Below are 19,677 nucleotides of genomic sequence, written 5' to 3'. Positions count from 1 at the left end.
ATTATGGTAAACATAGTATTAGGTATTTAGGTCCCTATCTGTGGGGCAAAGTAGATAAAGATCTTCGTAACAAAAAAAGCCTTTTTGAATTCAAAAAAGCAGTTCGGGGCAGTAACATCACTGATGTGTTGGACGGACATTGCAGATGCTACGCTTGCACAATATAATAATGTAACTAATTTTAGTAATCTTGTAATCATTTTTAACTTATTGGAATTTTAAAAACATATCTGTGTCATTTTAACTATCTATCGATATATCTATTTTATAATATTAGTATTTTTATATTTTATATCTATTTATATAATATTAGTGTTTTTATATTTTATATCTATTTATATAATATTAGTATTTTATATTTGTAAATTAATTTTAGTGTCCCCAATTAGCTCTTTAGCTAAATACCATTGACACTTAAATAAAGTTTATGTATGTATGTATGTATGTATGTAACAAACAAGTGTATGAAGTGGAATCAACCCATAACCGCTTTAATTAAAATATCAACTTCAAAACTTTCATACATAGTTAAGCCCAGTAAAGGTGTGGGCAAAGAAAACGCCACTGAAAAAATGTACTACAAACAAGAACAGTGGCCAGGAGATGGGGAGGAGAAGGGGTGAAAAAAACTTGCAAGAAGCTGAACTAATAACTGAAGATGAACGTGAACTGCACTCACATGGCTTGACTGGTCACGTGATTCCCATTTGTCCAAAAGGGGGGACAAAACTAATTACAATATACTCCTCCCCAATGTCAAAGCCACTTAAAGAAGCTACAATAATAGTCAACAAGTTACCTGTTACCTAGCTTCTTTGTGCCTCGTGGCACATAATGCCTCGATAGTCAACAAGAAAGGGACATAAAAATCCTTTTTGCAGGCAAATATTTTGTTTATGCCCCTAGTCATACTTGTACAATGTTATCATGCATTCAGTGCTAAATATACTGTTTTATGCTGCAGCGGCGGTAAAGTAAAACACTTAACATGACTACAAAAGACAAAAATGTTATAGTATAATAGTAAAAATAGTATAATAGACACTGTCTATTATCCTATTTCTACCTAGTTATCAAACTTTCAAATATGCCCTGATAATGATGTTCGATACACAGTTTATAAGAAAAAAGAAACAACAAACGGACTCAAAGATACTGTTGTTAAGTTAGACTAAATTATTGCCATCTCTCTCTTTGATCAGTTCCAGTTGGCAAACCCTGTTTTCAGGTTTTCTTTTCACACACAAAAGGAAGTTGTTTTTCACAGCTAGTTTCGTCCCAGGCCCCTTTAATAACTGTCATTCTCACGCAATCCTTGTATTCATTCTGGTTGTCTGGTAGGTTGGAAGACCACTTAGTGTAGGTCACGTGAATACCGTCAGGCCAACTGAAGGTTCCTTCCTTGGTGACGTCATTCAGACCGATCCAAACTCCACCAAATGGATCTGCATACAAGAATGGATCTAGTCAGTTTCGAATGAAAACAGCAAGGCAATGAAAACATTACAAAACTGAAACCCCTTGGAAAAGACAATTAAACTTCTTGAAGGATTTTTTAACTGCGATTAATACAAGCGTTTGTGACGTAATGTAATTTTAAGAAAAGCGAAGCGAAGCGAGATGAAGTGAAGTGAACTAGAGTGAAATCTTTGTAAATGTATCACGGCAATTGACTTAGATTCATATTCACTTTAATAATCGGACCTTTTTTCTAAAAAGAGTCATCCTTATTCTAAAAATTGATTTATAAAAGTCTAAAATTAAAAATGGACTTAACATATGATTCGTTTATTAATGGTTATTGAGAGTAAGAAGTTTTGTTCACAACACAAATTGCAAATACATGGTTTTCTTCTATTAGCATAAAAGAAGGTGTTTGTTCAAAATAGGAATTTTAACTACCTTAACCATACCTATTGTTAGCGGCTACTAATTTTAGCGATTTTTTCTGAGCAAAATTTAGCGACTATTAAATTTAATGAATTTCTAAAAATGTTTAAAAATTAGTGATATCGCTTAAACCAGTTTTTAATGAATATAAAGCTTAGATGGAAATAAATGTCAGTAAAAGAACAAACTAACTTAAAATTGAACGAACATTTGCATTGCCAGAAAGAACAAAGATACCGGCATCCATTTTTAAATGAGGTTTTTCAAGTTTTTCAAGGGGGTACTTAAATTTAACAAGTATTAAATGAGACTGTGACAATTTTCAGCGAATACTAAATTTAGAGATCTTTGCGCAACTCGCTAAAGTCGCTAAAAATAGTAACGGCTAACGTACATGTAGTAACATTAAGGTATTTCGATTTACCTGTGCTATCCGTTAGCTCTTCACCAGTGAGTGCTCTTTTAACAATCATCAGATTTCTAACATATCCCCTTAATGTCTCACCACTGTCCCTCTTAAGTCCAATGTCATAAACGGAATGAGAATTTTTCTTTGGGTATGAGCCACTCGGCACAGCCTGGCTTCCATACCTCTCGCCATTAAGGAACAAGTGAACCTTGTTTGTAATCCCGTCCCAGACTGCCGCGACATGAAACCATTTGTCAACTGGTGTAGGCCTGGACACAAATTGGAAAATTTTGTATTACGTCACATACAGTAAAAACTTTGGAGTAAGAAATTGCATTCTATCGCGTCACGTGATCAATTTAAACCAATCAGAATCGGAAAAAAATATTGGTGAACTATAACGGCTGATAGTTGCCCCGCGGAAATTTGATGTTCTTAAAACAAATATTAAGCGGAGTCATAAGCTCGACGGCATCAGAGTCGCAACAATCCATTACTACTTAACAATTAGACTACGAGCCCAAGTTTTCTATGAGCAAATAGTCAACGAGGCGCAGCCGAGTTGACTATCGCTCATAGAAAACGAGGGCGAGTAGTCTAATTGGTTTAGTAGAAACTCTAAAGGATTGCAGTCCAAAACCTACAATATTGTGCACTTTGAAGACAAAAATCAAGAAAATTTACCGCTTAAAGAGCTACGCGAGCGCGCGACTGTTTTCTATCGGCGAATAGAAATCAGTGGGAGAACCAATCAGATTCGCAGATTTCCATTAGAACACAGCTGAGTTTCTACTAAATGTATTTAGATTTCTTTACAGGTTCTTATTTTCGAAAAATGTGCATATAGTTTTTAGTGGTATTCAGCCTTTTCCTTATATAAAATTTGTCAACGATTTTATTTATATTTTGTGATTGTATCAATAATAATATTAAATGATTTTCAAAATTTGCATTTACATTACGGCTGGAGTTATTAGGCTACTAGCAAAGAGGATCCAGAATGTCCTCTTATTTTATTTCCATAAAAGGGATCATTTTAAATCAATTTTAGAAAATAAGAACCTATTTCCAAACTTTAGGCTTAAGGGGTTCTGATAAAGAAGGTGTCTAACTGGAAAATTTTAGCCTAACAGATTCTTAAAAATTAAATTCTTTCTCACAGGTTTTTTATTACTGTATTGGAAAAGTAGGCATAACTTCTTCTAGACGAGTTTGCGGATGAATTGCAAATGTCTTAAATGTCTACGGAGAGGGGAAAGTAAGGAGAAACGTCTTTGTAACTAAATCACAACTTCCTTACAAACTCCTTACCCAGCACCGAACCATGGCATAAATTGGTTTTCGTTATTGTACGCTCCAAGAAACAGGTTACCACCCGAATAGGCATAGATAATGAATTTCACAGGATCTGACCAGTCAGCGTACAGAGGTGACGGATCATTCACGGGACTCTGTAGTTTAACCCAGCTAGCGATAGTGAAACTGGGGGTTCCAAAGTCCACTGCTGGCGTGGTGGCGTACGCGCCTGATCCATTGAGATACAAGGATTTCACACCGTCCTCCTCTTTATATATTGCTCCATTTTCAAGACTGTTCAGAGAATAAAACACAGCAGTTACCTTTTTAAAAGTAAAGAAATTTGACCATCACGTGATAGGTAAAAATCGCAATCACGTTATCACGTTTTGTTAAAAAATCTTGGAAACCAACGGTGTGTGAAATGACTTGGTTTAAAAGCCATTTTATCAGAATGATTTCACGATCAAATGCGGATAAGCGCGTATGAATGAACGCTTCCTGTTTTAATTCCAAAATTTAATGAGAAAACAAAAGTAACTTTGCCTTATGTGACGTTTAAAAGAAAACTCCCTCGAAAAGGAAGATTAAATTCCTTGTTTCTTTTAAGTGTACGATGTATTTTTGTAATCTATTTTTACTTATTTTTGCGTTCTCGAACTTCTGAAAGGGACTCTGAAATTCGAGAGTAAATATAGTTTATGTTATTTTATATTATGTTATGTTGTTATGTTTACATCTCATGTTATGTCACGTTATGTCTTGTGATGTCATGAATGTCATGTCATGTCATGTCATGTTATGTTATGTTATGCTATGTCATGTAATGTCATGCCATGTCATGTTAAGTCACGTCACGCACGTCACGTCACGTCATGCTATGTCATGACATGTCATGTTATTTGTCACCAAGAGAGGAGTAAGGGTCCTCTCTTGATGGCACCAAGTTGAGTTGGAAATTATTGAGTTGTGGTTCTACCTACCTAACATCCGAATCAGTTCCATCCAGAATCCAGTGTGTTATTGTCTGGTTTGCGTCTTTAGCTTAAACAGTGATTGACAATTCAGCAAAAAATATGCATAAGGACCAGAGGTTTACTTAAATCACTGATTAGCACTGTTCATTTCATTGAACAATCCAGGATTATCAACATGAAGAAAATGGCCATTAACCCGACCTTGAACTGACTAGAAAACAATTTTATTGACCATTATCAGACTTATCAAATGAAACACAGGCTTACGAAGCCAACTAGCGCCCTAAAATTGCTTAACTTTTCCAAATAACAATCTTTTTCTTATCACAACGAAATGATCATTTGCTATCAACAATATTCCTTATAAAACCCACAGCAACCTTTTAAAAACACAATTGCCTTAATTCATCCTGAACGTAACAGTACATGTAAACAATCACCTGTTGTGTTTGTTTTAATTTGGGCAAGTAAATGGTAAAGTAACTCATTTTCGTCCTCGCGGTTGATTGACACCAGTTCTCCACCAATCGACTGACAGAACTGTTGTGCTTGTTCCCAAGTCCTTTTCTCTGGAAACAATTTGATAAGTTTGGCACCAAATCTATACCAACCATCGAGAAGAGCTGGAAACGAAGGAAAGAAACATTTTAACATAAATGATTTCATAATTTTTAAAATTTTCACTCAAGCCATTTTTTAATTGGTAAGTCACACTGTACTAGTTTGTATTAGCCTTTTTGCCGTGTACAGCTATTTCAGTTAACGTTGTCCGGATCAAAGCTAAAATACAAGACTGAAAGGCAGTATGGGTAGAAGACAGGGTCGTAACCAGGTATATGGGATCAGGGATCACAGCCTTGGGATCGGGATCACAGCCTCAGGATCGGGATCATAGACCCGGAATCCCGGGTCACAAGTCATGGGATCCGGATCGGCCAATCAGATGGGATCAGAATGGAATCAGGGATCAAATGTTGCCACATTTTGGGGATCAGGAATCAAAATTTAGAGCTCAAATTTGGGATCAGCGATGAAAAAATATACCTGGTTACGACCCTGAGAAGAAGAGAGCAACTGCGCGTGCTGAATACTAAAATATATAGTGACACGACAAACGCGAATTTGCACGTTTTCTTTCTCTTCAGACATGTGAAACAAAGTGCTTTTAGCCACACTGAATTTTAGAAGGATTTTCAAAAGCCAGAGCTAAGCGACAGTAAAAGTAAAGCTACAGAAATGCCTTCTGAGAAGAAAAACAAACTCGTGAATTCTCCACGTGCGAAATACAAATTTGTGCATTTAATGAAGCTTATATGCAAATTTGTAGTGAAAACCCAGAATGCCATACGGTATTGCCTTTTAGCTTTAAGCTTTGACCCGACAACGTTTATTGAAATAGCTGTATAAGAACAATATATATACCAAACATTTTCCTGGAAAGAAAAAAAGCTCAACTACCTAACGGAATTCCCTGAGATTTAAATTACAATTTGTTGCCATTTAGTTATTTTAATTTTTAGTTACAGAGTATGGAGCTTGTCGAATTCTTCTAGCTTCTGCATGAAGCTTTTCACACTGAACGCGGGCAACATACATCGTCTGGCATACTGGAACTAAAATCACAGTCTTTGCTGCTTTGTTTTGTTTTGTTTCAGTCAGGAAGCACCTTTTTTCTGCAGAAATTAAGGGAAGGGAACTGCTGGTGTTGTTCTCTGCTAAGAGATTTTCAAAGATTCTAGTGGCTTGGTTATTATCGACGGAATTTTAGTTTCATTTGGAAATGGCTTTATTGTGTGTGGTTTTATTTTACTTCTCATTAACTTCAGTAATTTGTAAATTAGTACTAAAACCCCTTTTGGGATATATCCATAAGTGAACTATTACATTGCACTGCATCTCATCGTATCGTATCGTATTGTCTTTAGGTCAATGCTTCACTCTTGTTAACTAAGCAACTATATGAAGAAATCTTACCATCCTTGTAGACACATTCTTCCCTTGTACAATGTTCAACCTCCTAAGACAAAAAGCCAGACAAATATAGTACATTAAACTCTATTTCTTCATTTTAAAATCATACACTTAACAATCAATTATCCTGCAAAATCGCGCGGAATTTGCCCGACGCAACCGTAGGCCGAGTTGACTACACGATATTTCGCAATATTGAGCAAGATAATTGCTTTATTACTCAACCAATCGTCAACAAAATGCATTTTATAGCTAGAAAAATGGATTTTTCATCGACTTAGCCTGTGTACAGGATCTTGTTACGTTACGATAACAGATAACAATGACCGTCTGACCATATATGGGCATTGTGCGAATATGTTAAATAATAATTTTAGATATCATGAAATGTGTAGAGTGCACGTGCGTTCGCATGGCTAAAAGTCAGAGGTTCAGTTATGTCAAATACAAAACGGTTGCGACCAGAGCTATTTTACAGATGCTGTAGAACACAAAGAATCCCACAAAAACAGCCGAGGACGTATTTTTACCTCCATTTGATGGTACTGGATTCCGGCGCTTGATATCAAATCTTGCGGGTCAGCGGTCTTGCTAGAATTGTTAAGCTCACACGTGACCCGTCCTGTTGGTAATATTCGCACGTTCACAGAGAAACACAGCGGTATGTCAACGCAATCCCATTGACATTTTATCGGTGTAGCTGCAGTAACAGTTTTTATCACATGGTTTTCTAGTGCCATGCCCTCTTCTTTAACAAACTTAGTCTTTTTGCATCCAGCGACGAAAGGTAACCAGAAAAACACTATCCACTTCATTCTGCAATTAAAATTTACACAAATAAGTTAACATCAGTCGTCATTCAGTTCAATTTTATTTATAGACTGCCCTGGAACCCGCGCAAGTAAAATTGTCGAATCACAAAGTAACATGACAAACCAAAACTATAAATAAACCACTCTCCCTTTTTCAATACATCGGTCTCTGAGTAATACTAAGGCAATGAGACGGCTCACTGTCGCCAACTATATATCAGCCTACAGAAACCCATCCTCGGAGACCCAGGGGCAGTTAGTTAGTTATTATTTTCGTTCTTGACTTTTCTTCGCCGATTTTTTTTTTCGCCCGTATAGACTTTCCCCGCCCCCACTAACTGCCCCTGGGTCTCCGAGGATGACAGAAACCTAGAGCTTGCTGTCTAACTGTTTATTAGAACACGATATGATCGCGCGCTGGTTGCTCTTAAAAGGTAAAATATATCTTCGCGACTTCCTCGGTCGATTCTCCTGGAGCTCCCGATGTTCTCTCCTCTTTCTTTAATTGTTGCCCTTGGTATTTTTTGCCCAATTTGTCTAGCAAATTTATTTTGTGAAGTTGCATTTGAAATAATAATATTGCCATATAACATACCCTGAAATACACATTAAAATTTTATTGTAGCAGAAATCGAATCAAGTCTACTGTACGTGAAACGAAACTATTGCGACAACGTAGCAAAAAACCTTGAGTTGTACTTAATAAGTAACGTTTTGTGCAACGGCGACAAATTAATTGCACGGCTCTGTAAAACGTCAAGTAAGAGGGATTGCAGTAAATAATTGGCCAATTTCTTCAAGATTCGCCGGCGTTAACGTTGCACCATTAATTTTTTATGCAACAAGTATAGAGTCAGAATCTCATTTTCTAGCGTGAAACAGCGCCTTAATATCACGCAGTGTACGTACCATTCAATATTTAATTTGCCTTGTAACGATGAATACTCTGTTTTCACAAACAACCAGACACCCTGTTGGCTGGAGTCCAGATTCAAGTTTAGCCACAAAACCGAAGCAGATATCGTTCAATCAAATTCCCGGCTCACTGATATGAGCGGCAGAGCCGTTTCACGTTCTGAGCAAGGCATACGGTGATTTTAAATTGTTCACCTTTATTGGGATCTGAGGCTATAGCCAGCATAAACATGTCCGACAAAATTTATGAAGCCAGTCTTAGGCATAATAAAAATGCTAGTCTTCGAGGTATGTTTCATTAGTCCATTCATTCAGCAAAGAATTAAAATACTAGTTTGCATATCTCTTTGCGAACAGTATTTAAGAAAACAAGAACAACGAAAGTCATACCTTTTCTCTTTGCGTTGTTGAACGAGCGCATCTGAATGAGGGTTTCTTGCCAGGCAACGAGTTTCAACTGGTCTCAGTAAAGTTAGAGCTTTTGATCCTGTCTATATAGAGTGTTAGTCAAGATTCCTCTAACTTTTTGCTCAACTGAAAATTTCGTCACAAGCATGACAAGAGCGGGAAAGAACTTTCTGTTTATCGTATTCTTGTGTCAGGGTGGCTTAAAGTTTATAACAATGAACTCGTTGGCTCGTTACTGGTGGTTTTTACAATTAGCACTTGCACGTGATTCCCCACATTTAAACATTTAATTATTTGTTGAAACTCTGCAATTTGCATGCTAAAAGCAAAAAATGATCCAATTAAGTGATGAATTAATGAGCTGGTTGCCTATTTTTGCAATTGTTTATGTGACTGAAAAACTCATTTTAATGTGATTGGCTGAGAGAAGAAGAACTTTCCATTAAATTTTAACTCTTTTGATGTTCTTGTCAAGAAAATTCAACATCAAAGCAAATAAATGCGCGCGCATTTGTAATTTTCTCAGTAAAACAATAAAAACAAATGCAAGTGGAATTTGAAAATTGAAAAAAAAATTTCAAATATAAAGAGTAATGAAAATCCGTAGTAAAAATATATGTAGATTCATTTTAATCAATTTGTATATTTCATTTATTATCCCATTTTTATCCATCGATGGCTGTAGCCCGACAGCCAAAACCTCCATTCGAATTCTTTGATAATACTTTTAGCCATAGAACGTTTAAATACATTTTTAATCTGTATCCTGGCTGCACATCAATTTTTAATCCTACGGGTTATTAACTGCCAGTCCTGCCATTTTGAACTGCACGTAAGTTTTTCCAAGTTTGTTTCATCGACGGCCCAGTGATCCTACACTAACGCTTTTATATTTTAAGTTGTCCTTGAAAAGTAAGATTTTCCATGGTGAGTCTCTTTTCAGTTCCAAAATGGCAATTTGTAACACCAGGAGAAGACGCAGTATTAATGTAAATGAAGTTTGCCGGAAGGTTGACAAATTTTAGTCGTTTAACAAGGGATGAATATTACAGACAAACTATAAGAATAATTGGAAGCCGTATGAAGTACATTTATATTAAGGCTCATCCACCTCATTCATTTGAGACCACACTGGACCATTTTGAAAAATTGATATCACTGCAAATGTCACTGTTGCTTGTTTTGTTAATCTTTACAGATAAAAAGATAAGGCTGGATATTTTGCTCCTGTCGTCCAAAAATAATAGGGATTTTTCTTGTTACCTTTAAATGATCATACAACACCTCGTTTTCCCTGGAAATAAATGACATAATCCCTTGTTGTCCTTGCTCCCAAAAGAATCCCTGGGAGGCACTCAAAACATTCCAATGTTAAGCAAAAACCTTGTTCTTGGTCGTAATAACGCAATTCGTTGTTAAACCTTTACAGGAAAAATTGGTATCACTATGACATATAGTTTAGTTCAGAAGCTCTGAATTTTTTTTAAATTTGCCTTTATCGCATCGGTACAGCATGAAAAACATGGTAAGGATTTGTTTCCAACATAACTGTTTTGCAAAACGTGGCTTAATGTGTTCTTGGTGGGAGCGGAAAAAGGAAAACAGTCTTCAGGAAAATAAAGCAATATTTTCTCCACAGCATTTTTCAGTTAAAATGCGACGTTCTGAACACGTGGATGTTTCGTAGACCTGTATATGAAAGATGTTCACTGACAGAAGAAAAAGGCATGAAATTATTCTTATTTCTCTTGTGATGTATCATTTCGCAATGTTTCATTTTTTTGTAAAACTTTGTAAATGAATACAACTGTGAGCTGTCTTTTAAAGAAATAACAGCTTTGTTATTTTTATTTTCTTTCAATTTCGATAAGTATGTTTCCTTGGAAACCAAGACAAAAGCGACAGACCGCTTAAAGCACTGTTATCAGACCAAGTAGGCTATTTGTAGCAAAATTCATCATCCCCCTGGTAATTAATTTCATAGCAGAAAAAGTACATTAAGACAGTTAGTTAGGCTACAGTGTTTTTTTAACAATCCTTTTTTTCCTTAAGATTAATCGATCGAATAGCAAAGCAAATTAACTCCATGCATGAGCCAATTGTAAAAACGTTTTCAATGTACCATTTCACAAAATGGCAAACTGCGTGTGGCCTGTTGATTTAGTTCATTAGCCGAAAACATCTCCGCCTGTTTCTAAATTAAGAAAAATAGAAACTTTCAGGGACATTTAAGGCAGGATACGCAATTTTCGTTATTTGAAAGGAAAAACACACTTTTCCCTCCATTCACAAATTTATCTCACAAAACCTAAATAAAACAATGCAAGTTTGTTCTTGAGGAAACCGACATGCACCTTCTTGTTCTTTACTCTAATCGTCGTATGCAGTTAATTTTAAAAGTATTTCCCTATCTTTAATTTAGATTTCTAGAAATCAAAAAAGGATGTTTTCATGGTGCCAAAAAAATGGTGAAGCAAAAATGCTTTAACTATAAAATCCGCAATAGCGAACTTTTCTGACTTGCGTGTGTCAATTTTTTGTTTGTTTTGGTAAAAATAACCAGTTTTAACACAATTAACTTGTAACGATTATGTGAAACAGCTTGAATTCATTCATATTTTATACAAGTAAAACAATATAAGACTCTTTAGGACACGATTCAAGCTGTTTAGTTAATGCCGTCAAAGAGGACTTTAAGTTCCTTTTTTTAGTGGCTGATGATGGTTTATCTCCAAGTTCAGGTATTTTTAGCATGCCTGATTTATCTTGGCGTTATTTTCCTTCGGACGGGTAAGTTATACATTTAGGTTTGGTATTGTAATAGTGGAATATTGAATACAAAGGTACCGAAATGAAAAATAATATCATTTGAATGCAGTTGATGGCCTAGTGATAAAACAGAACTAAATAAAAACAAATTTGGTTTAGCTACAAGAAATCATTACAGACGTTCTTAACTGACCTGCCCCTTGTCCCTAAATCAGGAAGTTTTCTTTACTGTTCTTACGTAGTGTGGAAGTCTTTAAAGTAAAAAAAAAAAATTGCAAACGTCATTAAAGTAACAAGTTTGTGTCAGCTATGTTTTGTTTGTTTTGCTAAATTAATCTGGATGAGTACAACGAAACTGTAACAATACCAGTAGAAAGATACAATGCCTTAAAGAGGTGTTATCATAAGTTTCGCATACAGTTGGCCTTGTCTCTTGGAAAAAAAAACGCTTAAAACTATTACAGTTGACTTTCACTTCAGCAATTCTGTTAATATTTTCATTTTCGTGTTCTAGACGCATTTCGTGTATTAGTGGAGGTACTTATTCATTGTTTTGTACCGTTATGAGCATAACTGCATCACAATACCAGCGTCCCTTAATATCAACTCGTCGTTTATGGATACTTCGTTGAATCGGACACTTAAGTGTCAATGTTGACGGAATTTAAGTGTAACCTGTTAAGCCAATCTTTGTTTTCTGTAGCACTCAAGACTTATTAGATAACGAAACATGAGTTCTTATCTTTTCAAGTTGTCGTTAACTCTAAATGTTTCAATAATTAAACATTGATATGTGTCAGTAATTTATTTTAATTGCCTTACTGGGACGATTTTTTGAGTTTGAGTGGTAAGTTTTTGGGTCAGAATGTAGATAACGAAGTAAAAATTTCAGCTGGCAAAAGGATTTTGATTAGGCTCACCCCATTCAGACCATCGCGTGTGGCCCAGCATGCATGTCACCACCTTTTTCGTTAAAAAAAAAAACACTAAGCCTAAGCATTCTACCTGAAATTTAAATACAGCCCGCTTCTAGAAATGAGTTCAAAAGTTACAAAATAATTCAATTTTTGATAGGTTATCCCAATCTTCATTAACATTTTCCATGTCTCCTTGTCGTTATGTTTCATGCACATATTTTAGAGATATTCATGTTTTCATTTGTTTTTGCCATGTTGCCTCATGAATAATGCACATGGCCTCGGCACCTGCCAGTACAAAGGCTCGGCAGGGCAGTCAAGGGGTTAAATACAGTAGTATATCGGAAGAAATTTATGTGTAAATTCAAACCATCGACATTTTTTTTTCATTTAATTAGAATGTTGTACATTGAAGAAGTTTTGCCTACCAGTACATGGCAAGGCCCTACATGGTCACGTTTTCAAAACGCTCCAATTACATCAAGAGGATATGTGTGAATTTAACTGTTACCTAGAAGACAGCTGTCAATCGTACAATTTAGCTTCAATGGAGCAGGACGGCACGTGGGAATGTCAGCTTAGCTCTTCAAACGACATTCAACATCCAGAAAGTTTGGTGAGCTCACCGACGAAAACGTATCATGCGACAGAGGTAATTGATTAATCACAGTTATACATTTGAAAATATCTCACATTTTTGCAGCTTCTATGGCTGTATTGAACACCGCCTTCAGACACGAACACAGCGTCAAACCACTCATCATATTAAGCTTGCTCATACATTTGCCACAATGCTCATGTTGCCATGGAGTTCTGTTGGGTATTTTTTTTCTTAGAAGATTTGTTTTCAACTTTAAGTTGTACAAGATTTTTCTTTGGGTTTCCAAAAAAGAAACTTTTTTAAATTTCAGTGTCTCGCTTTGCAGAATGTTTTCTTTCTTTTTTGCATGCATCGCATGCATTTATCTGGTAATTGTCCAACCTCCCTTCCCCTTCCCCCGCCCCCTTCAAAAATATAACGGTTCATCCGTGAACCTTTTATTGTGTAAAAATTAGCGATAGGAAAATAGAACGACGTTTCGATGACGCCATGTCATCATTATCAAGTTAAAATTATAATACGGAGTTCAGGCTTATAAAAGAGTAAAATTACGAAATTTTTTTCCAGAATCCCTGCAACCACTTTCCTTGTACAAAAAACGCTACCTGTAAGCCACATTTCTTGAAAGATGACAGCTACACGTGTATTTGTCCCGTGGGATTCCAAGGACAAAGTTGTAACACAGGTAAGAATTGAAACATGAAACACTAACCATTGAAAGTGAAGATGCAAATAGTAAATTAAATAAAAATGTTTTTTTTTCTATTATCGTGGCGAAATGTCATGTTCGATGAAAGGTTTCCAATCATAATCCTGAATTGTGAATGATAGAATTAGGCTACTTATGGATATAAATATTGCAAAGATGTCAGGCCACAATGGCATCAAATGATACATGATTGGAGGAGAAACACGTGTTACATTAAAAGTTAAATGTCAGAGATAGAAGGTGTTGTGAGCCAAAAAGACTGAAATGGGCACTTGAAAGAGCTATATAATCGAATCATATTCCTGCACCTTTAACGGAATGGACTACATTGTCTCTGAGCACGACGTTGTTTGTTTGTTAGCCTACTGTGCATAAAGTAAAAGGTAAAGTCTGTGTCCGAGCCATGAGGCTCATACAGCCGGAGCTTATCCCGGTTTCCGTAGCATTAAGCGACTAGGAGTATTGCTACTCCCCCCTGGATAGGATGCTAGTCCATCGCAGGGTTACCCCCCAGCAGTAAATTCGCCGGTACCCATTTGTACACCTGGGTGGAGAGAGGCACTGTGAGAGTAAAGTGTCTTGCCCAAGAGCACAACGCAGCGCCCCGGCCAGGCCTCGAACCCGGGCCGTTCGACTCGGAGTCGAGCGCGCTAACCATTAGGCCACCGCGCCTCCTTACTGTGCATAGGTATTGCCCTATCGCGCAGACCATTTGAGACATTTATATGAATATATATATTCAGGGCTGTAGCCAGACGAGGCAAAATCTTGCTTGGTGGTCGGGGGGCATGCACCACTGAAAATGTTTAGGTCCAGGGGCTCTGAAACTCGATTTACAACATTTTTCATAAGTTATTTCTTGAGAAAAATCAATCTTGCCTAACTGAGAGTTATTTTACTAACGTAACGTATTTTGTTTTTAAAATCTTGGATTAAAATTTAGGCGAGGCAACTTCCTCGTCTTGCCTCTTGCAAGTTACGACCCTGATATTTACATTTTTTGCTATTAGCTTATAGCATTCTTTTGCAGTGGGACACTTCCACCTTTTTCTTTTTTGTTTTTTTTTTCTTTCTTTTGATTTTTTTTTCTAGAAGGTAGCAGCTTATGCTAGCTATTCGCAAGAAATATTCGAGGATAAAAAGGTTTTTTATATGTTAAGACAGTTTTATATTAAACAATTTATTGCAGATATGGACGAGTGTTCTATCGGCAGCCATAACTGTTCTGTCAATGCCATGTGTGACAATATAGTTGGTTCCTTTAACTGCGCATGTAGCCTTGGTTTCGCTGGAGATGGAGTCAATTGTACTGCTGGTAAGTGCAGATTTCCTCTGTTGGACTACTATACGAAATGAGATTGCTAAGGCATCCTACCCAAAAACCGAGGAAGGTGAACGAAGAGATTGTTGTGTGTCACCCGGGCCAGGAGGTGGAAGGAGGTCGTTTATATAAAGATTTTTTAGATCTGTTCTTTTAAGCCATATTCTTTTGGGAAGGGAACGGGGGTAACGGGTTATCCAGTGGAATTAAATTGACAGAAAAATCTTTTTTTAACTACTCTTTAGACGCTTTGGTTTTGAGATTTAGATTAAATGGAATCATTTCCACTCTACTGGTAAAAGGCAAAACCCAACAGTCATCAGTTTTTAAAGTTTTGTTAAAACATCATAACAAATTGAAAGAAGCAAGTGACGAAAAAAAGACCCGATCGGAACGAAAATTGGGACAAAAACTCTAAAAGTTACGAAAATCAATGTCAAATGCTGAGGTTTAAAGATTGTAGCTATTCTTTTTCATCAATTTTTGTCTAAAGCGCTCTTTATCCTTCTCAGTGAAAAAAGGCTTTGGACCCGAGATTCCAGCTCAGTCGTGCAAGGAAGTGTTTGATGACACACCGTAAGTAAATGAGCTGTTCTTCTCCTCGTGCCCAGTGCAGATATGAAAGCATCACAGAATAGTGTTCGTATTTTTATGAGGCTGTTGCACAATATACATAGAATAGGAATTCAACCTGTACATTCTTTCATGTAGATGTATCGAGGTGTTATATATTTTAACAACCCGTAACACTCTGTAATTTCTTTTTCTTTTAGAATGGCAACAAATGGTCCATATTACCTGCAGTTCAACAACAGAGAAGTCCAAAGGACTTACTGTCACGTGGATGACATTCCCGGATGCGGTGTGGGGCCCTGGACGCTGGTTATGAAGATAAATGGCCATCATGTCAGTGTTGTCACAATGATATTATAAACTAAAATAATACCATTAAGATTTTGCTTGCGCTTTCGGATTGGCTGAACATGTTTTCACCAATCTTTTAAGGGGTAGCCAGTGTCACTACGATTTAGTGTACATAAAACTTTAATGAAAGTGTTGGTATAATTTGAAAATTCACTAATCGATGGATAACCTTACTATACTAGTCATGAAAGTTGTTTAAAAGTTGTTTTGACTGCAAACAGATAGGAAAGAGATGCCCTAAAACTTGGAAAAGTCAGGCTTAAGTTTTCAAGTTTGAGAGTGTTAAGTTAATTTGTGGTTTATTTACAACTTGGAGAATGAATTTATTCCTTAACTTTCTTTTGTTGTTCCAAGGTTTATCTTGTTGATCAGTCTCGTTATTCGACAACTAAGTAGAAACACAATATAGAAAACGCTCACATGTGGCTCGTGTCTGCTTTTGACATTTCTTCTTTGCTGTCAAGTATCTGCACTTTTTTATGTATTCTTTACTTGCAAATAAAGGAAGAAAAACTTGGTGATATTTCCGAAGTCTAAAACAACCAATCATAATTAAATTGGGTGCGTATTTTTTCCCTTTCTCTTTTCGAACCTTATTTGCAACTTACACCCTAAGATGTCAAATGATGACAACGTAAACCTTAAAAAAATCAACAACAACAACGAGCATTGAAATCGTATCCCTTCTTTCCCTTAGCCTACCTGTGTTTTAACATACTTGTGTGTCCCGTTTGTTATCAGATGACATTCACCTACAGTTCTTCTTTGTGGAGTGACTTGCAGTCATATAACCTCGAAGGAGGCGTAACAGGGTTTGATGACAAGGAAACAAAAATGCCGAGTTATTGGAGCACTTCATTTACTAAACTGTGCCTTGGAATGAACGTGAATGGTGTCACAAATTGGCTGTCATTAAATACGGCTGCCAGATCACTTCACTCCCTGATTGCTGACGGGAATTACAGGGCAACCAGCGTCGGTCGTGACGCTTGGAAATCTTTAATTGTCGGTTCTAAACTTCAGCAGATTTGCAACAAGGAAGGTTTCAATACATTATCAGAGATAACTGTGGGAGGGGTTCCCACGGCGGCGAGAATCGGAATAATCGCCAATGACATTTTCGGTTGCGTCAATTGTGATTCAAGGCTTGGATTTGGAACTGCAGGAAGCTTCATCCCTCAAGATAACAGCAACTCGTGTGGCAACGAGGCAGCGTGGATGCCGTTCATAAGCGACAGCCACATAAAGGCTCACTGTTACATACTAGTACAGTAACTTCTAAGCACAAAACCTGTGTTGTTGTGACTTTAAGTGATGTGTCCTCGAGCTTTCATTCCAGTGCAGTGTTTTGTATAAGGCTCACTTGTCCCCATTCCTCTTTTCTGTCTCTCCTGTGTCTAGGGAAACTGGGTAAAACTGAAAACGGAGGGAATCATGGGAAGGAAGAGAAGAAGCGTCTTCCTTCCTTCTTCCTTCCCATCAACCCTCGGGTTCCCCGCGCTTTTCACGTTAATATTAATAGGCGAGACTGAGGGACGACAAGGGACGAGTCAGTGTACATGTATAAGGTCAATACAATGTAGTTTATCTTTTTTGATATTTTGGAAGACCATAGCGAAAACTGTTGCAGAGTTGGAGGTTGATTTATCCTTGCGACAGGTATTTTGGAATTCTTTCAATAGTTCTAATAGCTAAAGTCGCTTTATTACAAATGTAATTCACATGGAAGCCAAGGGTCACAATCGTGACTAACGTGGAACCAAGGTTTGTCACTTTTTCAGTTACTTTAAGAATTATGATTTAGAAAAAGTACGATTTTAGATTTCGTACGAGTCAAACTAAATAAACTGAAAGATTCTTCACCTATGCCTCCACCAATAAACGTTTTCTTCTTGTACCACACCTGGTAGTAATACCTGAATTTGCCCCTAAATAATTCAACGACATTGAAATTCAATCATTTAAAATGTCGTTAATGGAAATAATATGGTGTAAGACGTCGGGTGAGGTTCCTCCGCACTTTGGAAAGTTTCGTAGAAGCCCCTGGATAATGTGGAGCATTTTTCTTGCAATAGATGATCACCGTCACAATAGTGGTAATCGGAGTAAGATACGAACAGCACAAATAACATGCTAACTGGACGGAGTTGGTAGCTGTACAGTTCATTATTTCAAAAGCACTGTACTTTATTAAAGGCAACCTTACTGTTATAAATAACACTTTTGTATACCAACGTTTTCACTAAAGCAAAATTAACTATGGTTGGAATGTGTAACACAGTTAATTCGACTCTTGCTTTAATGTCATGTTAATGTCAGCCAGTCGCACAAAACCGAGGAATACTCTCCTTAAATTTTGGACTGACTGACCGATTGTCTGGCTGACCGAATAACTGACTGACCGATTGACCGACCGACCGACCGACCGACCGACCGACCGACAGACAGACAGACAGACAGACAGACAAACAGTCAGTGTGAAAGTGTGTAGTACATTGTGTGTGATTGGAATGTTGTGGTACAAGTTCAAGGACAACGTTAACTGCGCATGCAAAGACAGTTTGATTCTAGAACTGATTGTAAATTTAAGCTGAAGTATCTACTTCTTGCTTTGATATTTAATATTCGCTATATTTAGCACGTTAATAATTAGTATTTAGTTTAAATAAGTACATAAACTATTGTATAAGAAATATGATTTAAGTAATATAATTTGTTATTTTACTGTTTTTATTGTAATAAATATTTATAGATTATTTTTGTTGCGTGTGTTTCTTGGGTTGTTTATGCACAGTGGTTTTGTGTCAAAGAGCAGCCTTCATTGTGGCGCGGGTTTCGTCACAGAATGTTGGTGTCTAAATTGATTTTTGCTCTTAAACGGTCCGCTTAAACGGCTCATAATGAGACACACGCGAGGAATTTATTATGGTTTCTAGAGCCTCCGACTATGATTCGTGATCGGTCAGGGGGGGGGGGAGGGGAGAAAGTCGGCACGTTTCTTTGGACACATAGCAGTGCCTGGAAACGGTGCGAGTCTATATCAATCAAGCCGTTGCTAAGAAAGACGTCACCCAAAGTTTTGTTTTCTCGGAAAGATTTAAATATCAATGACTGCATGCGTGTGAAATGCGAATAGTGGCGGTGTTTGCGTTTGATGTTTCACGCCACTGATTTCTCACCTGTTGTTTCACGTCACTGAGAATGTTTTGGCGGCGTGGAATACCAAGCGAAATATTGGTCACGGTTGACATTTAACAACCAAAAAATGGTAAATCATTTCAGAATCATTGGAGTTATTTTTAATTGGTATAATCCGCAAGCCCTACTTTTGCCAGACTGGACACCGTTATCACTGTTTGTTGCTGTGATGTTCGGCAAACTTCAAAAGAACAAACAAAATGCAAATAGCTATTGTGTTTCGTGCACGGTCAAGACCAAGACATGCGAACTAGACAATGACTTTGTCAAGCTATTCACTGTGCTCTTAGCAACCATTCGATAGCTACTGCGCACATTGGGTTTCCCGGCACCACTGACAATGACCCCTTTTTAAGTCGTGTAACAAAGGGAGTTTCTTCCCCCCCTGTATAATCAAACCACACGCACAACTTCAAGATTCGCACTTTAACCAGCGATTTGCTGAAATAACAAACAACACAGACAAACTAAACTTACAGCGAAAGAAACAAACGGAAAACTAAAACAGAAAGCGAAAAAATAATGGAAAAAATACGAAACTTACAAGATTTGTGCGAACA

At 37.0% G+C, this 19,677-nt stretch overlaps 3 protein-coding genes across 3 annotated transcripts in view; 2 read left to right on the top strand and 1 right to left on the bottom strand.

Moving 5' to 3' along the window:
- The window catches only part of LOC144661917 (uncharacterized), a 459,725-nt gene that overhangs the window by 128,904 nt on the left and 311,144 nt on the right, over positions 1-19,677 (top strand).
- Positions 755-7,371, bottom strand: LOC144661933 (uncharacterized). Its single transcript, XM_078522646.1, has 7 exons — positions 7,074-7,371; positions 6,547-6,589; positions 5,013-5,195; positions 4,579-4,639; positions 3,611-3,889; positions 2,315-2,568; positions 755-1,445 (listed from the first exon to the last, which is right to left on the bottom strand). Exons 1-7 carry the CDS (start codon positions 7,356-7,358, stop codon positions 1,225-1,227), a joined length of 1,326 nt encoding a protein of 441 aa, XP_078378772.1. The 5' UTR covers positions 7,359-7,371; the 3' UTR covers positions 755-1,224.
- LOC144661935 (uncharacterized) lies at positions 11,409-17,265 on the top strand. Its single transcript, XM_078522648.1, has 7 exons — positions 11,409-11,468; positions 12,763-13,016; positions 13,533-13,650; positions 14,864-14,989; positions 15,508-15,571; positions 15,769-15,901; positions 16,661-17,265. The coding sequence occupies exons 2-7, from the start codon at positions 12,855-12,857 to the stop codon at positions 17,192-17,194; spliced, it is 1,137 nt and encodes a 378-aa protein (XP_078378774.1). The 5' UTR covers positions 11,409-11,468; positions 12,763-12,854; the 3' UTR covers positions 17,195-17,265.

The sequence above is a fragment of the Oculina patagonica genome, chromosome 8, assembly GCF_052425735.1.
Source record: "Oculina patagonica isolate OP01 chromosome 8, crgOcupat, whole genome shotgun sequence".
In the NCBI taxonomy this organism is placed as follows: domain Eukaryota; kingdom Metazoa; phylum Cnidaria; class Anthozoa; order Scleractinia; family Oculinidae; genus Oculina; species Oculina patagonica.
This window is presented reverse-complemented; position numbering and strand designations above follow the sequence as displayed.

Coding starts and splice junctions, on each gene's coding strand:
- LOC144661933 (XM_078522646.1), bottom strand. CDS start 7,358: ATGAAGTGGATAGTGTTTTTCTGGTTACCTTTCGTCGCTGGATGCAAA. Junction 3,890..4,578: donor GGAACTGATTCGGATGTTAG/GTAGGTAGAACC, acceptor TTCTCTGAACAG/TCTTGAAAATGGAGCAATAT. Junction 2,569..3,610: donor ATGCCATGGTTCGGTGCTGG/GTAAGGAGTTTG, acceptor ATTTGTGTCCAG/GCCTACACCAGTTGACAAAT.
- LOC144661935 (XM_078522648.1), top strand. CDS start 12,855: ATGTGTGAATTTAACTGTTACCTAGAAGACAGCTGTCAATCGTACAAT. Junction 13,017..13,532: donor AAACGTATCATGCGACAGAG/GTAATTGATTAA, acceptor ATTTTTTTCCAG/AATCCCTGCAACCACTTTCC. Junction 13,651..14,863: donor AGGACAAAGTTGTAACACAG/GTAAGAATTGAA, acceptor AATTTATTGCAG/ATATGGACGAGTGTTCTATC.